We start from the raw sequence: 21,317 nt of genomic DNA on the forward strand, positions 1-21,317 counted from the left end.
TCCAGCCTAGGCTGGCCCCATGGGGTTGCTTAAGCCCAGAGGGGCCACCTTTTCCAGACTCTCACAAAATCATGGTATCAGCCAGTGGCAGGCCCACTCTGTTCATCCTACCTTTACCTCCAGGGGGCAGGAATTAAACAAGGATCTTGCTCTGCCAAATCCCAGAAACGGAGCTGACCTTGTATTCTGAACAGCCCCTGAGCACACCAGCGTTTTTCCCAGAGATCCAGGGAGCGCAGTCCAGCTTCAGCCTCCCTCCCTGCACTGGTGCTAACACTGCCCATGCTCGTGTTTATTTTCAACAAGAGTCCAGAGACCTTTCACTGGGACACTTCATGCTAGGTCGAAATGGAGAAAACATTTGCCTGTCCCTCCCAGGGCCCACCCAAACTAAGTTTCTGTCGAGTGAAGGTAAGATGATACATCCCAAGTCAGACTCATTTTCATAGGGAAAGATTTTACCTGCAGCTTCCAAAACTACCGAGCAGCAGAGACATCATTAAAAACAGATGCAAGTCAGCCAGTTTCTCCCCTCTCACTGACACAGAAGTGCTTCTGTAGCTCAGACATAATAACCCAATGTTTGCATAACAAGTTTACTCTTGCTAGAGCATCTGCAGAGAGCAGTTCCCGTGGAATGGTTTGGAGGAGGTCTAATGGGCCATGCCTTTGCCTTGATGAGAATGATAAAGCCCTTTTGGTATTTGCCCAAACTAAACATCACCTTTTCTCTTCTTTCCAAGCACCCTTCAGAGGTAGAGATGGCTAATTGGTAATCCAATCAGGTATCCTTGTTATGTGTGTTGATTCATTGCCGTGAATCATCTGGCTCCTGACAGATATCAAGGCAGTTTCCAAAATCCCTTTTGGCACGTTAACTTTTTGGAAAGGCGATGCTGGCTCTGTGCAGCAGCCATTTTGCAAAGGGGAAAGAAATGAAGTCAGAGGGTGATGAGTGTCAGCCACCCAGGAACCACCGGAGGTGTGTGCATGAGCAGTGCAGCCAGCAGGCCTCCTGCTGAGGGAGCATAAAGTCTGCACTCACTTGGGTCATGTCACGACCAGCTTCATAAAAAGGGTGTGGATTCAGAGCTGAGAGATTTGAGTAGCCCTAGCTTGTCCTCTGTGTCATCAGATGACTTTGGGTCAGTCCCTCCCCACGTCCAAGGTTCTTTATTCCATCTGAAATGAGAGGGTTGACTCCTCCACTGAGAGAGATTGAAAAATCCCTTGACTATTATTTCTGCGTTGTTCATGTTGTGTCTGTTTTTGTTGAACTAGCCACCTGATACATGGTTTCCAGAAACCAGATGGCATTTGGTTCCAAATTCAGTGTTAAAGAACTCCCACCACGGCTTGGGTTGTGCTATGTTATGAGTACAAAAATAACTTGGTTCTGACTTGGCGCAAGCAGGAGTTAGACAGGTGGAGGGCACTGTCCTTGTGACACAGCTGGTACAACAGCTGGAGGGCAAATATGATTCTGCCCACCTGCTGCACATTTGTACACTCTGTTCCAGGAGAAATAGCTCCCCTTTTGGCCAAACAAGAGTCAGAAGCATAAAAGGAATCCCCCTACCACAGCTCCTGATGCATACATAACAGGATCACAATAAATGTTGACTAAAAAATCTTTCAGTATTTTTTTCTACACAAAGAAAGAGAAAGAAATGAAACTTATGCTAAATAAATAGAGGTTGGCCTGCCATCTTGTACCAGTCCCATGAACAATAATCCTACTTGCCTCTCAAACCTACAGGTATTTGCTGTGAGCTTCTTGAATGAATGAATGAACGAATGAATGAGTGAGTGATAGAGTGAATCAGTCCACCACTGGCCTCTCTCTAGCCTTTCCTCCACATACAGCTGGTAGACTTTCTGTCTTAATGGTGATTGGGTGGTGCCCTGAAATATGAGGCAGGAACTTAAACCCACAACTCCCTACAAGGCTCCAAAGAACAAATCTAGCTTTCTAAGAGTCTCTATTAAACTGTTCATGGGAAAAGTTTATTGTTTTGTCTTGTTTTTCTTTGCTTTAAGCAGAGAAGCAGTATGCTGAAAAAAAAATTAATTCTTGCAAATGATTTGCTCCAACCACACCAAACTCTTTGCAGTTAAATGTGTTCAGATCCATCATGATCACCATCCTGACCTACCTGTCCAATCTCATCTCCCACTACATTCAGGTACACCTTTTCTCTTTCCTTTGATGGCTCCAACATTTAGTCTTCTTTCTCTTATCTCCCAGTCTCCGCCTAAATTCCCCCAAATATTTAGAATATGTTTAAGTTCCAGGGGAAGGCTTATCTTTTCTGGGACATTTCCCTTAATAAATCCACCTCATCTCATAGAACTGCCTGGATGTAGCCTCAGATCATCTCTCTCTCTCACTCCCACTCTGGTGATCACTGTATTTATCCTCATATGTTTTCTGTTTAGCTCCCAAATGTATGAGTCCTAGAGAACCTCTTATTCTTATCATATGCTCAAGACATGCTTGTTGATTGACTGAATACCCCAGGTGCCACAAGGAAAATGCTTTTAGAATCATAGTTGGTTAGGGTTTTTTTCTAATTAAAAAAAAATCCTCAGTAAAGGGGTAAATATGATCTGTCTCTTTTTTTCTGAGACGTTCAGACTTCGTCAACATCTATTTGGAAATAAATTCTTAGGCAATTAGATCATGATATCTTGCTTTCAGACAGAAAAGAAAAATGAATATAAACCTTCAGAGGAAAAAAAGATGTGAAGACTAGAGGTGGAATTTGACCCTCTTAATCATGTTGGAGTATTGTAACACTTAGAAAACTCAAAGGCTTAAGAAAGGAAAAGTTAACTTGAAAAGATACAAGTCAAAACATTGGATGTGATCTCTAAATTGCTTATTCTTTACTCAAGTCCTTCATCTATTCTCCTCATTGCAATGGCAGCGATAGAAGTTTTTTTCAAAAGTTCTTTTATTCAAAATTTTTTTACTACAAGAAGTTCAAAGATATCTGTGCCAGTGATTTAGGACTTTAGGTCCCATGTAAATTTAAATTCCTGATCTCTTTCAGGGTTTCCAATTAGCGCTTGTTCTCGTCCTAGATGAATTTTCACCTCCAAGACATGTTTTGTTTTTGGTAATTTAATTAGCATCCTTCTCTCTTGCAAATCTTGTTGGTGTGGTGATTTTAAAATACCAGGGTGGTGCCCTGGCCAGTGTGGCTCAGTTGGTTAGAGAGTCATCGCATTAACTGAAAGATCATGGGTTTGATTCCTGGTCAAGGCACCCTGTTAGATTGCAGGTTCCGCCCCCATTCAGGGCCTGTGTGAGAGGCAACTGATCAATGCTTCTCTCTCACGTCAATGTTTCTCTCCCTCCTATCCCCTCTCTCTGAAGTCAATAAGCATGTCTTTAGATGAAGATTTAAAAGATGAAATAAAATAAATAAAAATAAAGTAAAATAAAATACAGGAGTAGGCAAAAGTAGATCTACAGTTGTGAGTATGTGAAACAATGTATTCTTATATGTATTTATTAATTATTGTGTTGTTATCATTAACCTACTTTTGCCCATCCCTATATGTCTACAAATCCTCTGACACTTACTTCTTCAAAAGGGAGAGCTGAATTCTCCTCCTCTTGAGTGTGGGCTGGACATAGCAGCTCCCTTCTAGTAAACAGAACGTAACAGATGTGACAATGTATGACTTCTGAGACTGGGCCATAAAAGGAACTTCTCCTTGCTTTCCCTATTGAATTACTCATTCTGGGGAAAGCCAACTACCATGTCTATCGTGCAGCCACTCACGTAGTCTAATGAGAGGCCTGCATGGCAAGGAAGCGAAGCCTGCTGCCGACAGCCAGAATGAACTCTCCTGGCTTGCAAGTGAGCTACCGTACAATGCTCCCACCCCAGTGGAACCCAAACCTTCAGATGACTGCCTCCCTGGCTGACATTGTGACTACAGGCTCATAAGGGACTTTCTACCAGAAGCACACACATAATCCACTCCCAGATTTCCACAGAAACTGTGTGAGATATAGTCAAGGTTTGTTGCTTTAAGTCACTAGATTTGGGAGTAATTTGTTTTCAATTATCGGCGATATACTTGGTATCATTCCCTGATGGTCTGCAATTTGGTAAACAAAAAGGTAAAGGGTCCAAGAATATCCCATCTGGTCTCAAAACACTGATTATATGGGGGGCAAACATATGCTTAGTGGTTGACTTTCTCTTTGTTCTCCCCATTTGTCATTTGTGATAATGCTGATGATGGGGACGAGTGTTGGTGGGATAGTTGACAGAGTATGATTTTCCTGGGGTGGCCTTTGTGAAAATGCTTCAGATTTAAAGGACAGATTCAGGATTTAGATGAGGCAGCAGGAGGAAAAGGAGAGAACTCTAAACTAGATTTTTGAAGTCTTGGCTCTACCACCACCAATTTCTGTGATCATGGGCAAACAGTCTCACTGCTTTGGAACTCGGCTTCTTCATATAGCAAAAGACAAATGGGGTTTAGATCCATCCTCCCAGCATATGTCCCACAGAGCTCCGATTCCTCATAAGGGTAACAGGAATTACATAAAATAACAAAAGGTTCTGAGGCCAAACAAGTTAAGCAGATTCCTTACTGCAGGACCTCAGACAGCCTCTAATATGCTAACTTGAATCATGGTTCTTTGAGATGAGGACAGCATTGTTTCCCAAACTTATTTGACCCCTGAATACTTCATTGTTTTTAGTGCAACATCATGTGGATCTAAATAGTTTGGGGAACACACTTTGGCAAACGCTCAACTAATGATTTCAAGATTCCCTCCAGCTATAATGCAGCATGGTATTAAATAAACCCCTTTCCCAAGGAGACTCAGGAGGGCAGTGCTGCTGCCTAAATCCTGGAGCAGAATCTCAGCCATTTGATCGCTCATGAATATTCTTTTTTTCTTTTCCAAACATCGGTTCTGAATCAGCAGATTTGCTGCAGCAACTTTGTAAGCCCCAGGTTCTCTGTAGTCACTTCACTACTTCTCATAATGCCTGGTGCTTTCTGTTCTGTGCTGAGCCTTGACCCATATACTCTCCTGCAGAAATCATGGGGCTAACTCGTCCATCCCTTGCATCACAGGGCAGGTTGTCAAAACTATGTTTGTCCCAGGCTTCAGAGAGAAGCGGAGCTGTTTACCTCACCACAGTGAAACCTGCAGTCTCAGCAGCCCACACTGGAAAGTGTTCCGATAGCCACCAGCTGAGAGCCACCAAAAAACTCTAGGGAGTCTCCTTTCCCACGACAAAAACCTCTCCTGATTTCCATAAGCACAAAAACACCCCTACTTCATATGGCTGAAAATGTGGTGTCATTACCACTTTTTGCTTTTCAAAGAAGGAAAATGTCAAAAAGAATAGTTTTCTCTGAATCTGCTAGAAATATTTTTAAAGAAAAAAGTCAACATGAAGTGTTGAAAAATAATTTCATTTCTTTTTATTTTTTTTGTATAGGATGGCACTTATATTTTTTAGAGTCTGGGAAGCCATGAATTCTGCCTCCCTTGGCATTTGTTCTGTTTTGGAAAACACTGGAGTTGAGAGGGAATGTAGACATCCCCTCCATCAGTGTTTAAGCAGAGGAAGCACTTTGTCAGACTTGTCGGGGACATTAGTGGATGAAATGGATACGAGCAGAGCTCCCTGGTTGAAGTGGAGATGGTCTGACTGTCCTAACTTCCCCACAGTCCAGCTGATTCTTCCCCTCCCAAGCTGGTTCCCGGAAGGTGGGGTGGTATCTCGAGAGCCACTAGAACAATAAGAGCACATTTTGAAGACCCTGTCATTTTATAGATACAGAAACTGAGGCCCAGAGAGGTATAGTGATGTGCTCAAAGTCACACATCTTTTATGTGGCAAATCTAAGGCTCAAACCCAGATCTTCCTGCACCCACTTGGATCAAAGCTCTTCCCACAGTATCACACTGCACCTCATCCCTTTTGGCCAGGTTTCCAGGCTGCAGTCCCACCTTCATCGTGATGCCCTACCTGACCACCTCAGCCCACACTGATGGCTACTTCCTTAGCGTCTCACTCCCTCACCTCCTTGATCTTCCTCACTCTTTCTTTCTTTCCTCTCCTAGAGTTAAAATTCCTGTAGATCCTCCCTGATCTACTTCTAAACATCCCAGAGAACGTACTAGGTACTCCCAGAATATTGTCTATAAATATGGATTGGAACCATGAGTAGCAGAGACTCGTTGTTCCCCAGAATCCACTCTTCCATTACTCCTTTCCTAATAAAATGCCCCACCCTGACATTTAGCTGAACATATGGCAGTCCAGCCTCCCTCGCAAACAGGTATGGCCACAGGACTAAGTTCTGGCTAATAAAATGTGAGTGGAAGTAACACGTGAAACTTCCAGGTCATTTCCCTAAAAAGAAACTGCTCACCCTCCTCCTTCTCTTTCCCCTTGGGTTTGCTTGTGGTGGTGAAACAGCTTTGCCCATGGAAGAGGGTGATTCTCCGTGAGCTGATGGAGCCATTAGATAGAAGGAGCCATGATGCCCTGATAACTTCATGGAGCAGAGCCACCCCGGTCTGCCTGCCTCTCTGCACAATTAGTGGAAGAGAAATAAATCTTCATGCTTTGCAGCCTCTGTTACAGCAGCTTACCATGTTCCTTAACTCCTAATGCAACGATAATAATGTCTGCCATCCCAGTTTACATTGCTTTGTGAGAGTCAAACCAAATCACACTTGCAGTTCATTTTGTAAAGAATTAATACAAAATTCCAATATAAAGTATCATGGGCCTAAAAGAGGGGAGACCTATTACATGTGTCTTTGACTCCCTTGATAAAATGTACTGAATGCCTACCAAGTATAAGAGACGAGGAGCGGCTTAATATTGAGACTGAACACCCTCAGGCACTCTGCCACACACAGCATCTCATTCCACCATCCCACTAATCCTGTGACATGAGTATTTTCATCCACACATCATTGGTGAGGAAATGGAGACACAAGAAGGTTGACGCCCTTGCACACACTGAGGACCCGGGTAGGTGGCAGTGCTGGGATCTTCCCCTAGGCCTGTCTGTCCCACGGGCTCTTCTCTCCTCACCCCACACCCCAGGGCTCCTCTCTGAGCCCTGTGGCTATTTCCCTTGGGGACCTCACAGTCCTCATACAGATTCTCAAGGAACTAATTCTGCCACAAGGGAGAATAAAATGAGTGCTGTAAAAGAAGCCTAAATAACACAAGTCAGGGGCGTTCAAGGAAGGAGACATTAACTCTAACCTAGGGGACTAGAATAGGGTTTTACAGAGAATCTCCATTTGCACTGACTTTTGGGAAATAGTAGAAGTGGATAAACAGAGATGAGGGAAAGACATAACCAACTGAGGGAACAGCATGAACAAAGGCAAGGAGATGGGAACGAAGAGTATTCACAGGGGATGATGTGGGGTGATGAGGAGCCTGGGGGAAGGGGCTGGGGAGGGGCTTCATGGCAGGGGATGGGGCTGAAAGACAGGCCAGGGCCAGACCAGGCAAGGCCTCTTGTGCCAGGATGGAGCTGAAGTGCTGCTATTCAGGCAACGAGGAGCCACAGATATTTGAGGAGGGATGTCATACAACCCAACGTGTATGCCAGCGTAGCGTGAAGGGACAAGCAAAAGAAAAGGTCCAGCACTTAGGCTACTGCAGAATCACCCAGATGACAGCTGAGAGGACAGTAGACAGATGCAGGAGACACTGCAGCAGGAAGATCCCCAAGGCCACTCACTGGACGCAGGGACCCACCAGCACTCGGAATCAGAGCAGCCAGAGACGAGCCTGTTTGTAGAGCCTCCTGACAAAATTGGCTACAATTCTCATCTCTAATTTTCTACTCAAATTACCTTTTCTCTGTTTTCACTTTCAGTTAAGAGGATTAGTTTGGGGTGAGGGGGTGTGTGTCGTGTATCTTAATTAAGATAAAACAACAATTCAGGCCCTGGAGCCCGAGTCACTCCCACAGGGCACAACCCTCTCCCGCAGGGCACTCAGCCCCAGCCGCCTCCCCTGCTTTAAGTCCGACTCCCACCAGCACACATGAAAAATAAATTCCAGTGTCACGCGCCTCTAAGCCTGTCAGTGGTGGCAGTTTTCTGGCTTATGTGCTTTTGGGGGAATGGTAGAGCTTCCTAGCAGAAAATTGCGGTAAATAATCAGAGTTCTAAGGAAAACTCTGACAACAAATTTCTTGGGAGCTGCGAGCGAGGCAAAGGGCAAGGTGGAAGAGTGATGGAGGGTGTTTGTGTAACCCTCCTGCAGCCTCTCGCCCTGTCACACACGGAGGTTTCCCTTTCGTGACTGTTTTAGCCTCTTTTCCACCCCAACCACTGAGCACTCAATTCTTTGAGGGAAAATTAACATTCATTATGCAATTTATCTCTCTCCTTTTAATCCAGAGTGTCTGTCTCCAAGGTCCCTTACTCAATAATTAATGTTTGTTCTCATTTCCCATTCTCCAGAGCATCTATTCTTGAACTGAAGGGTGAACAATTAACACTAATTATGGCTTTTTTTTCTCTCTCCAGTGTTGGTTCTCAGAATCCCAAGCTGCCGCGCTCAGCCTAAGCTATGTGCATGCGTGTGGCTGCGTGTGTGCACACCGAGGTGGAAAAGCACCAAGGGGCAAGCTTTTCCAAGCCCCACACTTTAGCAAACCAATAAACCCGAACATTCATTGTTGGCAGCCTCTCTGGTGTAGTTATTATCAGTAATGAGACAGTGAGGCATAAATACGTACATAAATGTATTTGGAAATTAGTTTTAGTGGGTAGTTAGATGGAAGATCTAGAAATCTTTTCCAGTTTGTATTTTCCATGCTTTCCTGGAACTATTCTTCCCTATTGCTATCACCTCGATATCTCACGTGTCTCTCTCTCTCTCTCTCTCTCTCACACACACACACACACACACACACACACCAGCACCAGCACCACCAAATTTCCTTCTAAAAACTATTCTTTCATTGCCAATCCACTCAGCTGACCTCTTTGTTACCTGTTTCCTTACCCTTAACTGTCTCCCTCCGGCCTGTCATCCTAATCCTCTTTGGCCATTAGAACCACATTGTTTTAACTAACGTTCGTTTTGACTGACAAGGACAGCTAGGAGAATAATTCTCACCCATGGTGACTCTAAAAGATCACACACAAAAATTCATCAGGGCTGTGCACAAGCCTGTCTGTCTCTTCGGCTGCAATCAGAAGGGCTGCAGTCCCTCATGTCTCCCTGGGCCCAAAGCTTGTATTCATGCTACAGCTGGAGGCTGGGGCCCCTCACACGTGCCTGTCATCCTGCCCTTGCTGCGCACACTGGGCAGCACATCTGCTGCTCCAATCTGGGCACCTCCTCACAGCACGTCAGGCATTAACTGTTTCATGCTCTTGCTCTGTCAAAAGTTCCCCTCTCAGAAATTTAACGTCACAGTCCCCGCAGGGTTTCACCCTTAAACATGTTAAATAAAAATCCTCCAATGCATTTTAAACCCTGTCAACCTTCTCTCCATGATACCATCTATGCGTTCACAAAACCATCCAATTCATTAGGACACTTAAGCATTGAGCTTCCACTTTGTGTTTCCCCCTGTCTTGGGGTAAGAAAAACAGCTTATTTTCAAGACTTTTTCACACTCTCAAGATAAAACCCTATTGTTTTCCTGTCTATGAATCTGTTGGTTCAAAAATCAGCAACAAAAAGGAGGGGTCTAGTATTCCACATCTCCTAAAGGTTTAGCTTTTCCTCGAAAAGCCACCCGTACCTCTCATCTATGTCATTTGACTTACATACCTATAATTCCATACCTAGACCTCTACAAATACACAATTTCTCCCCAAATACAGCAATAAGTAGGAAAGAGGATTCACTTCTCGGAGAGCCTGAGAAACGTGGTGTCCTTGTGAGTTACGCAGGGGCAGCCTGTGTGCTGTGGTCTGAGTGTAAATACACTCAGACCACAGAGAAGAGAAGTTGAGTCAAACCAAGTGCTTGTGCTTGACTGGCCCAGGAAGGGGAACTTGCAGGGATGGCCTGGGGGTTCCACAGGTCACGTGGTGCACAGTTCACTGTGTGAGAAGGTGTGCACAGTTCAGCCTGCACAGCCACAAACTAGGAAACCATCAGAGCAAAAGACTCTCGGGCTTGTATTTTAAATGCCTCTTCCCAGCTTTTTTTTTATATATATATTTGGTTTCTCCCATACAGAAATAAGCAAAAACCAGGAGTATAGTTTGATTTTGTAGCTCATCCTCCACCCACAGCCATTGCTGCTTCTGCTTTAGACCAAGGAAAAAGGATGATCATGTAGAGACTTTCTCTCTCTCCTAAAAATAGTCTTTGATTAATAGGAAAATGTGTGTGGTCTTCCTTGCTGCTTTTTGGGGGCAGGCAGCAATGAATCCTGAGGGAGGGATAGACCGGCTAGAGTAACAGGAAGCAAGGCCATAGACGGAGGGCCAGAGCCAGAGCTGGCTGAAGGGAATTCTTTTTGCCAGAGACTGCAAAACTAGAAGGAGGAAAAGGCACAAGCATATGCTTGCCAATCTCAAAATTAAGCAGAGAAATACTTGGGAGCCTGGCATTCTCTAGTACCCTTCCTTGCCATTCTTGGGTGAACAGCTGACCATGGTGGAAAGAGATTCAGTGTCATTGGTCTCACTCATTGATTGGACATGGGCCAAAGCAGCTCTTAAATAGGAGCCTCCAGTAAAGGATAGCGATGATGATGGTGATGATGATGATGGTGAAGGTGATGATGGTGATAGCCACCATCATTATCTATCTTTGGTGTGCCAAACATTGTGCTGAGTGCTTTACATTTATTTCACTTCATCCTTACAGCAACGATATAACATATATTCTATTATCTTCATTTTTCATCCAGGGCAATGTGGCTCAGAGAAGTTAAGTGACTTGCCAAAGGTCACACAGCTAAGTGGTGAAGCTGGGATTTGAATAGTAAGAACCTGCATTTTTACCACTATGCATGGTTAGTGGTGATGTCCATCTAAATAGGCACATTTCCATCTGACAATATATGAAAATTTAGGAATTTCCTGACTTTAAAATGACCCATATAAACGAATGGCTTCTGCTGCTCTTTTCTCCTGCCATTTCCCCTCAACCAACAGCAGACACTCTGAAATGATTTGCAACTTTTAGAGATGTGGGAGAAGGAGAAAAGCTGGAAAAAAAGAAGACATTGTTTGGGAGAACCAAACTCTTGAGACAGATATTCAAACAAGATAGGCCTGTTTACAGGCTAGCTCTCCAGACCAAAAATGTTCTTCCTAATATGGCCAAAATGTTATCATGTCACTTCTACTATCCTACTATTTAAATCCCACGAACAACAGATTCACTTTAGAGTCAGAAGTATTCTCTTAAAATACTGATACTGAGACACTAATAGCCATTCACATTTCAGTAAAAAAAGAAAAAATGTATTTAATTGGATGACTGCCTTCTTGCAACCTAGATGAGAATAGCTGTACTGAGGACTGAAATAGGGGTAGAAAGATGGGTTGATAACCCTGTTTCTACCCCTACCTCCCCTACTGAGGTAGGGGTAGAAACAGTGGTTGATAATTCTAGGGTGAGTAGAGTTTTAAGGGTTGACATATGCCTGACCTGTACAGTGCCCCGGAGGGCTTGGATTAACAGAGAATATTAGCTCTGTGGGGAAGGAGGCCAAAGAAGGAGAAATGTACAGAAAGGGACGTGGTAGATGCCAAAGAGAAACAATTTCAGAATTGCCCCATAACAAGCTCTATATCCAGGAAAAAGGGGAGAAAAAAACCTTTTATTCTTTATTCCTAGTAACTAAAAGACCTTAGGCCAATGCAAATCTCCTTCTTATTTCTAAGCTTTTGAAAATACTGTTCACTCTGCCTGAAGCACAATTTCTCATCTCCTATCCCCCGACATTTTTTTCAAATTGTGGTAAAATACACATAACATAAAATTTGCCAACTTAACCGTTTTTAAGGGTACAGTCCAGTAGTGTTAAGTACATTCACATTAGATGAAACCAATTCTTTTTGAAACCAATTCAAAATTCTTTTCATCTTGCAAAACTGAAACTTCATACCCATGAAATAACAACTCCCCATTCTCCCCCATCCCCCAGCCCCTGGCGACCTCCATTCTGCTTTCAGTTATCCCCCAGCTTTCACCCCTTTTCCTAGTCAACTCCTATCATTCTGTTCCTAGTTAGTTTTCAAGTCAACTTCCCTCACAATTTTCTGTGCCCCACACCCAATCCTCTCCACTGATTGGGTAGCAGGCCTCTTCCATCCACTCACACTGCACCAGGTGCTTATCCCATCACAGCATCTCTTTTACTGAACTATCTACTAGCCAGGCTTTTCTCTCTGTTAGACTGCAAGCTTTTCAAGGGCAGGGACCCACCAGTACCACTGGTACCTGGCAGAATGCTGCTGACACTCACTGACTATAGGTGTTTCATATGTATTTGAACAATAAAAGACTTCAGCTATAATACGAGTTAAAAAGGTTTTTTAAAGGATGACTTGGGAGTCTCACCACCATGCATGACATAGTCTCTACAGGAAAATGTATTCCAATGGGACTGCCTTTATAAGCACAGAGTTCTTCTTTCAGGGCTGAGATTATGGGAAATTTATTTGTTCCCTTGATTTGCTAAACAACCTTAATGAAAATCTCTTACATCTCTTTGTATTTAACATTCCCCATTTGTTCTTAGGGAAATGAATATAATACTAATCTGAAAATACTCGATATCCCCCAGAATTGAGTTCAAAAGGCAATTTAAAACATCTAGTCATAGGAATCACCTACATAGAGTCTTTACGACTTTTTGGGCTTGTTTGAGGGTTTTTTTTTTTTTTTTGGTCCTTTGGTTTTAATATACATTTTCAGATACAATGATAGGATTCTAAAATATCATACAGATGGTTGACTTTGGGTATTTGTGGACTCAAAGATCAGTTTCAACTATCTGCAAATGACTTCAGAAGTCAGAGACACATACAATATGGCATTTCTCAGAAGCACGAAGTCAAATCATAGATATCGTGAGGGTGGGAGAGAGAAGACCACCACTAAGCTAGTGAGTGCACCTACCCAACCTCCTCACACCACGTCTCAGGGTTGTGGTCTATATTTATCATAATACTGCAATACTTTTTGTGAAGTTGCTTTTTTAAAAAGTAACATTGATTTAGCCCTGGCCAGTGTGACTCTGGTGGTTGGGTGTGGTCCCGCAAAGCAAAAGATCACAGTTCATTCCCGGTCGGGGCACATGTCTGGGCTGCAGGTTCAGCCCCCTGACAGGGCACCTGCCAGAGGCAACCAGTCAATGTTTCCCTTCCTCTCTTTCTCCCTTCCTTCTCCTCTCTCTAAAAATAAATAAAGTCTAAAAATTTAAAAGAACATTTATATGTGTTTTTGTGTGTGTATATATATACATATATACACATACACATATACATATATATATAGGGTTTTTTTAATGGCCCTTAAAAGAAGGCCAACCGCTGGGGTTAGGGATAGAAATAAGAGAAAGTGACTTGGTCTAACAATCTGATGATTCTCTGCCAAAAAATAGTTTTGTAAAGTACTCTAATCCTTTATTTATAGACTCATTTATTTATAGACTCATTTATAGATTCACCAAGAGTCTAAAGAACTCCCTTTCTTTTTTTCATTTCTACTTTAGTTTTATTGGAAATATGATATCCTAGGGGTATTCGAAAATTGAATGATTCTTGAAATTCCCAGATGTGTCCCTCCGAAAGGAGCCCAGTTCTGCTGTTCACTTAATGTATGATATGCATGAGGGATCAGAGCCTTGCTCATGCAGTGAAATAGTACTTACTACAATGCATTTTAAGGCTGGTATGGATTTTGAGATGTCTGTGTGTGTGTGTGTGCATGTGTGTGTGTGTGTATCATTTATATTTCTCAACCTGTAAAAAGGTTTAGTATATTAATTTTAGTTCTGTCAAGTGATCAAAAAGTATAATTTTCATTGACCAATAATTCACAAATACTGTTTTCTATTTTCTCACCCTTCAGACATTTATCATCTTCTCATCAAAAAGACCATAAAGAAGCATAAGGCTTTTCCTAAGGATTTTTTTCCTTGTAGTTTCTCTCTTACTTCTTTCACACATCTCCCTGTGACCTAAGGGTTTTTACTTGCTTCTGTCTTAGTTCTCTGCAATTTCTCATTTGGAAATTGATGAAGACACCAGCATCGGAACATGTCCAATAGAAAGAATTAGTGATTCTGTCTTATAGAGGACATAAAGATTGCTTATTCATCCATTCATTCATACATGCACTCAACAAACACTAATTGACCATCCGCTAAGACCAAATACAGTGCTAGGCACAAGAATACAGTTGAGGGATAAAAGTCCGTGCCTTAACGTAGTGGAGTGTGCTTAGAGCTATGAATGAGCTCAGTCTACCTCAACCAGGAGGCTGAGAAGGCTTTTGGAAGGAGAGGACACTTGTGCTGAGTTTCTAAGGATATTTGTAGGAACTGGCCAAGTGGAAAACAACAAAGGAGGCTCCAGGGAAAGAGACCATGTGACAGTTAGAAAAAAATGACAGCATGGGAGAATGGTGAACAGCTTATAATGCCTGGGTTCCAGCGCACATGTAGGGGAGGCACAGGTGAGAAATGCAGCTGGAGGGGTAGGCAAGAGTTAAATTATACAGGGCCATAGACAGCAACTATGGAATTTATCCCAAAGGCTGTGAGATCTTATTTACACAGGAATTGGCATAACCAGATTTTTTTTATTTTAAAGATTTTTATTTATTTATTTTTAGAGAGAGGGGGAGGGAAGGAAAGAGAGAAGGAGAGAAACATCAATGCATGAGAGAAACATTGATCTCCTGCCTCTCATCCGCACCCTGACCAGAAAACAAACCCGGAACCCAGGCACGTGCCCTGACCCAGAATTAAACCAGCAACCTTTCACTTTGTGGGACAGCACCCAACTAACTCAGCCACACCCATCAGGGCAACCAAATTTTCACTCTAGAGAAATGATTCTCTTGTAGAGAATGGATTAAAGGGGTTAAGAGTAGAGGCTGGGAGACCAGGTGTCTGTACTTGTTTGAGAGCAAGTGACCAAGAACAATATTTTCTGCAGAATTAAGACCACCACATGAATTGAATGGTTTGACTACTTTGTATATAGCTCTACCTTCAACCTTGTTTTGAATTCCCTTCTTCCATAGTCTTCCGCCACGGGTATCCTTATTAATCTTTTTCTTAATGTTTTGTTGTTGTTGCTGTTATTTTAATCCTCACTCAAGGACGTGCTTGTTGATTTTAGAGAGAAAAAGAGGAAGAAAGAGAGGAAGAGAAACACTGATGTAAGAGAGAAACATCAGTGTAAGAGGGAAGCATCGACCAGGGTTGCCCCTCATATACGCCCCTACCAGCAACCAAACCTTCAACCCAGCCATGTGCCCTGACCAGGAATTGAACCTTCAACCTTTCAGTTTACGTGAGGATACCCAACCAAACTAATTGACACCAGCCAGAGCAAACCTTATTAATCTTATGATGTATCTTGATTGGAGGGTTTCTTATGTAGCACTTTTTTTTATTGTTGCTGCACAAGTCAAATTTAAATTCTATCATCTATCTTGCCTTCCATTTTGGGCTTAGTAAACTGCCACGTACCATTGAATCTTTCCATAGAAAATTACTTATGAACTTTTGAAAGAAGTTGGTATTCCCAAAGCTAAAGCCAGACCCTTGAGACTGAGCTAAACTTGGTCTAAAAAGACATAAGCAAGTGAAAGAGCTGTTATGCCAAAATGGAAGAAAAATATTGTCCTTGTATTTACTAGGCATTTCATATTTAAATTCAGACTGACTCATCTCTTCTAGATTCATCTAGTTGGCTCCTTTAATACAGGTCCCTGGGGTATGTCTTTCGCCTGCAGACTTTCTCAGTTCTTGAACAATGATTTGATATGCCCATTTCACCCTCCTCATCACCCGGGAAGATTTAAAGAGAAAACATGCAGCATTAACAAGGTCTTAAATCTTGTCCCGAGAATTTGATAATGACAATACCGAAAGGCCATCTTGGATCTCCTAACCTTAAACAAGCAGACTTGAGATTTATTATAACACAATAAACACTGTATAGTTCATAGGCGTCTTGAGTCATATCATATAAAATAAGTATTTTTAGATATCATTCTTAAGGAAAGGTCAGCAGGGCTATATAAAAGGACAAGAATTATCCTTCCTTTTATGGTTTAGTTTATACTGGGAATAATTTTTTTAATAATCTGGAATTTGCCTTTGCATCTTCCATTTTTGACCAAAACTACAAAACCATGGAGGTGCGAAGGCCGACTTTTAGGCCTTCTCCCGTTGGTTTCTGCGGCGAGTCCAAGTGCAAAGCTATGAGAGGGCAAAAGTGCTTTCTGAGGTCTGATGGCAGTGAATAGACGCCCTCCTCAACGATGGACCACTGCAAGTTGTGGGGGAAGCTCCATGACAGCATCCCAACAATCAAAGGCTACTCGTGCCTCAGAAATGGTACGTGTGGGGAAAGGCCTTGAACAAATTTCAAGAGGCTCCTGCCAGCACCTCCAAAAGCTCCTGCCCTTGTGACAACAGAATGTTTGGCCCCTTTAGAGCCTACGGGCCTGAATTTTTTGCCCAAGCCCTGGGACACATCTATGAAGGAGTCAGGTGGCCCACTTCGCCTGATAGGGTGACTTTAGGGAGTTCAGTCTCCATTCTGATAACAGATGGGGCCCACCAGAGCACCCACACCAAGGGAAATAAGTGTTCTGAAGCAGTGGGAGTAAATATGACCATCTTTCATTTTTATCTAAAACAATGAACCACAGCAGCTTGGCAATTAAACATACTCGACATAGGTTTAAACAGGAGGAAATTTTAAGGCATCTTATTCCAGGCTAGAATCAGATGTTCTTTCCTGCTCTTCAAGTTTTGAGTGTTTGGTGAAGGATCCCATGAACTGAAGAAGGCACAAAAGGCTTGGGAGGAGACCCCCATCTAGTAAGGGTCATCTCTGAAACTGCCTGGTTATCTGCTGGGAAGGCTATCTCCTTGCTAAAAGCCTGTGGTTAGATTAATGCTGGCAATTGAAAATCTGCACAGGCCTGATGGTGGGCAGCCAGAGAAGGAATGTGTTTTCTGTTTATCTCTTTAGTGGCAGAAATGTTCATCACAGAAAGATCCCGAGTTCCCAGTCTCAGGCGGTCCTGGAAGTGGTGCAGCCTGTATCTATGCTTGCACACATCACCTCCGGAATGATGAAAAGAACCGGGTCTCTGTTCACAGCCGGTTGTCTGAGTTGGTCAATGGGTTAGTCAGTTTCTTTGGCATGATAACAGGGGCAGATCTTCCCACATTGTTCAGAGAGGAAGTTTTACCACCCCCATTGCTTTATCTCCCAGGAATGCAGTTTGAGTTGTGTCTTCTCCTTGACAGCTTAGACCTCAGTAAATTACCAGGGTCTTGACCCACGAGATGGAGAAGTAGTAAGCGATTTTTCAGCCTCCTATCTAAAAACGTGTTTACATTTCTTGAACTCTGGCTGACTGATTCTTTCTCGTGGTGTTGCAAGAACTTTCCTTACGCGTTAGAATTTATAAGTTTCACTTCTAAGAGACCCATGGTTCCTTTCAAGCCACAACGAAGTGAACCTCATCACAACACAATTCTGCTGGGCTGGATTTGTCCGGAGGCCAAGCAGCTGGGATGTGGCAAGCTCAAGTGAGGCTAACAGGAGGCAGTGTGATGTGGAGGGGAAAGTACAAAATGCTAAATCAGGAGATCCGGTCTTGTGCTATTTCAAGGTATGGCCTTGAGCCAATCACACGGAATCACTCTCTGGGCCTCAGTTTCCCCAGCTGTTTTCAATTTAAAAATGTTTTAAGTCTGTGCAGAAGCCATTTTCAAACGAGACAGAGGACGACAGCTGAGAAACAACAGAAAAGGAAAGGTCAGCCCACAAGGAATGACTAGAGGCTTCAGGTCAAAGAGACAAAGACACAGAGTCACATGTGGCCACAGATTCTTATAAGAGCTACTTATGAGTAGCAAGCATGGAAAGAACTTTTTGTTGGACACGCATCCCACACAAGAAGCTATAATCCTGTCACAGCAGCCATGTGCCTGGCTAAATCTGTTCCTCAAATAAACAGTCCTTTATAAACATTAAATTTACTTTCTTAGGGGAATAAAAGAAAAACAAAATAAATCCTATCCTTTTGCCGCTTGCCTTTTGAGGCAGGCAATCTTGGGCTCAAGTCCTTACTCAAAAGCTCACTAGTGATACAACCTTGGGTGGGTTACTGTACCTTCCGAGCCTCAGTTTCCACACTTGTGAGAGCTGAGATGGCACAGCGGTGGAGGAGGGCCTTGCGGATTACATGCCAACACCATGTCAGTGTCTGTGCGGTACGTGCTTCATGGAGAGCCTCCCCACCAGCCCCACTCTGGTGTCCTGTTTCCTCCTCTCCTGTGGCCCCTGCGCACCATGAGGGAAAAGGGGGGTCTCTGATCTCTCCGTCTGGAAGGTTGCAGAGGCATTTTCCTGCTCTGTGAAGTACCATCATACAAAATTTATACTCCACAGCATCAGCAGATTTTTTTCCATCAATATTTCCTTTTTAATTTTGGCTGCATCTGAGTCTTAGTAGCACAAAGATTTAAGATTTTTGTTCTCTTAAAGATCAGTCAAAACGAGAGAATAGAAATTTGAATATAAAGTCTTAACACTACATTTGACCTGGTGTTTAGACTGTTGCCTATTCAAGTCATGGGTATTATTTGGTGGGTAAATCTGGATGCTATAAGTATATGCATGTGTGTTTATAATCTTACACATATGAATTAGGTGTGTATATAAATGGGGCATATAAAAATTCATGAGACCTAAATCTGACAACCCTGATTCTTTTCTTTCTAATTTCTACCATAGCAGACACTGAATCTGGAGCCAATCTTCACAAGAATCTTAATGAAACCTCACCTTTGACTCAAAAGCCAGAGAAGCAGGTACAGTATTGACTTTAAATGAGCAGGAAACTGAGACGGAACTTTTGGGTTCTTATCCTGGCTTGCTGTGTGACCCTGGATGAGATTCTTTACCTCTCTGGGCCTCATTTGCTTTATCAGTAAAATGAGACAAATGAACTATAAAATCAAAGAGGTCCCTTAACTCATAGACATGGAATGTTTTGCTTGGCTCTTCATGTTCACGGATAAACTGCATAGGCTTTTCCCTCATTTCTGCAAAGTCAAAAAGGAACACAGAAAAGAATCATCCAGTGAGGCTGTAGCCACTATGAATTTGTGGCAATAGGCCCATTTTTTTTCCATTCCAATTCTCATTCCTAATGGACAGAAAAAAATAGCTATCGAGAAAAAAAAAGCAAAGGTACCTTAAAGAAAGGAGAAAAATGCTTTGTCTAGATGGATTAGGAATATATATCTATTAGTGATTCAAAGGCATGTGTTCACAAATATTTATAATTTTGTTCCTTCATTGAAACTCTAAGGCTGGGACTATTTTCCAATCCTCTCTGGAGAGACAACTAGGGAATTCCTGCAGCTGCACCCGGGTTCTCAGTGAACCTGAACCTAAGCAGAGGTAGCATAGCTCCCAGCACGCTCAGGTCCCTCCCTGCTGTGCAGCGGCAGCCAGGAGGAGAGAGGGGGCTTGATCTCTCTCTCTCTTATCTCTGACTTCCTGCCACAGCCTGGCTTTCTCCTCTTCCCTCGCACTCATTAGAAAACAATAATAATAAAAGTAGTTTTGTTTTCTTCTGTGGGACTAGCTGGGTTCTGTGGAAGGACCTGAACTCTCACTGTTAGAAACCCAGGCTGGGTCAGGCTTCCGCTGAGGTAAAGCATAGCCGAACTGTCCCTTCCCACTACTGAGGAACAGCAGAACCAACATTTGCAGTTTTTCTTGTTTTTGGTTTTTTTTACATTCCCATTTTGAAGACACTCTTTATAAGGGATCTAAAAGCTCTTCTTTTTTAATAGTCTGTAACTATGGAAAATATGATGTGGTATATTTTGATAATTCTAGAACTCCAAAAGCCTTGCAAATACCTCACAAACCGTAAACACACTCCCAATTCACACAGCCCCACAGCTGTATTTCAGGAGAACTAACATCACCTGCAATGAAAGAGTGTCTGGGTCGGGTCCAGTGAAGCCCTAGGCCGAATTATTAACCTCACAGTCAGAAGGAGGAAGACCAGACCAAGGGTCTTAAACTCTCACCCTATGAGAGACTGTGGCAAAGCAGCTCTGAGAACTTCACAGGCCTCCTCTGTGAAAGGACAGGGGTCATGTCCACCAGAACCACTTGGCTTGTTCAAGCCGCAGTAGTCTTATTTTCTTCCGTAGTATCCCCCAAAAGGAAAGCCATTTAAGAAAAAATCTAGGGAGTCCTACCTGCCCCTACACACAGAGAAATTGGAGGTGGGGTGGGGGAGGGGGTATCTCTCCTACCCCTTACTTTTGGAGGTTAATGGCCGTTTATTAGATTAATCACCAACTTCAATTGTAACTACTTCCTCAACCTACTCTATGTAAATGACTAATTTCAAGTTTACTATACAGCATCTGGAAAGGATTTAGAAACAAATTTCTGCCCAGCAGATTTCAGATACGTACTTCGATGGGCCACTAGCAAATCCAGTGGGTTCCTCTCACGGTCACCTTTCCACTCCGAAGCAGGCTACGATATCATACAAAATTGATCTTTATCAGCATCAGCAGTTTCTGCTCTTCCTTCCTTTCTGTTAATTCCCCACTGACTCACCCTCCCCATATTAGGAGTTGCCACCTAAAATGGTTTTGCTTTTTTACCAGCTGCGAGGAGAGAACAAAAACCCAAAGGTGAGATATTTTGGCATCACCATGCTTTAAAGAGATGTCACAGGCCTGGATTTGGAACATAATTTCTGAGAGGTGTGTAAGAGAGAAGGCCCAGACGATGCCTTGCAGACGTGATTCGATTCACGGACGCTCTGGGTCCTGGAGGCTGCCTCCGGGTGCCCCCTACTGGTTGGATTTAAACACCTCTGCTGTGCATTTCCCAGTGGTGTCTGTACTGAGGAAGCGAGCGGGATGAGGTAGGGCTCCTGTCTCCAACACACAGGATGGCAAATCCTGGGACCAGCTCCTAAGACACCCCTTCCACTCCTGGCCGAGGATCAGGGCCTCGGAGGTAAATCCATAAATAGAAATGAGAGTAGCAACTGTTATCAACCACT

At 43.1% G+C, this 21,317-nt stretch overlaps 1 protein-coding gene across 1 annotated transcript in view; it reads left to right on the plus strand.

The window, feature by feature from the left end:
• Positions 1 to 21,317, plus strand: part of KIAA2012 (KIAA2012 ortholog) — a 114,464-nt gene that overhangs the window by 43,171 nt on the left and 49,976 nt on the right. Inside the window, 3 exon segments of the mRNA XM_053665090.1 lie at positions 307 to 416; positions 9,687 to 9,735; positions 19,007 to 19,083. Of these exon segments, the coding sequence (XP_053521065.1) occupies positions 307 to 416; positions 9,687 to 9,735; positions 19,007 to 19,083 (236 nt within the window).

The sequence above is a fragment of the Artibeus jamaicensis genome, unplaced genomic scaffold (assembly GCF_021234435.1).
Source record: "Artibeus jamaicensis isolate MK-2021 breed Jamaican fruit bat unplaced genomic scaffold, CSHL_Jam_final contig_391, whole genome shotgun sequence".
NCBI lineage: Eukaryota > Metazoa > Chordata > Mammalia > Chiroptera > Phyllostomidae > Artibeus > Artibeus jamaicensis.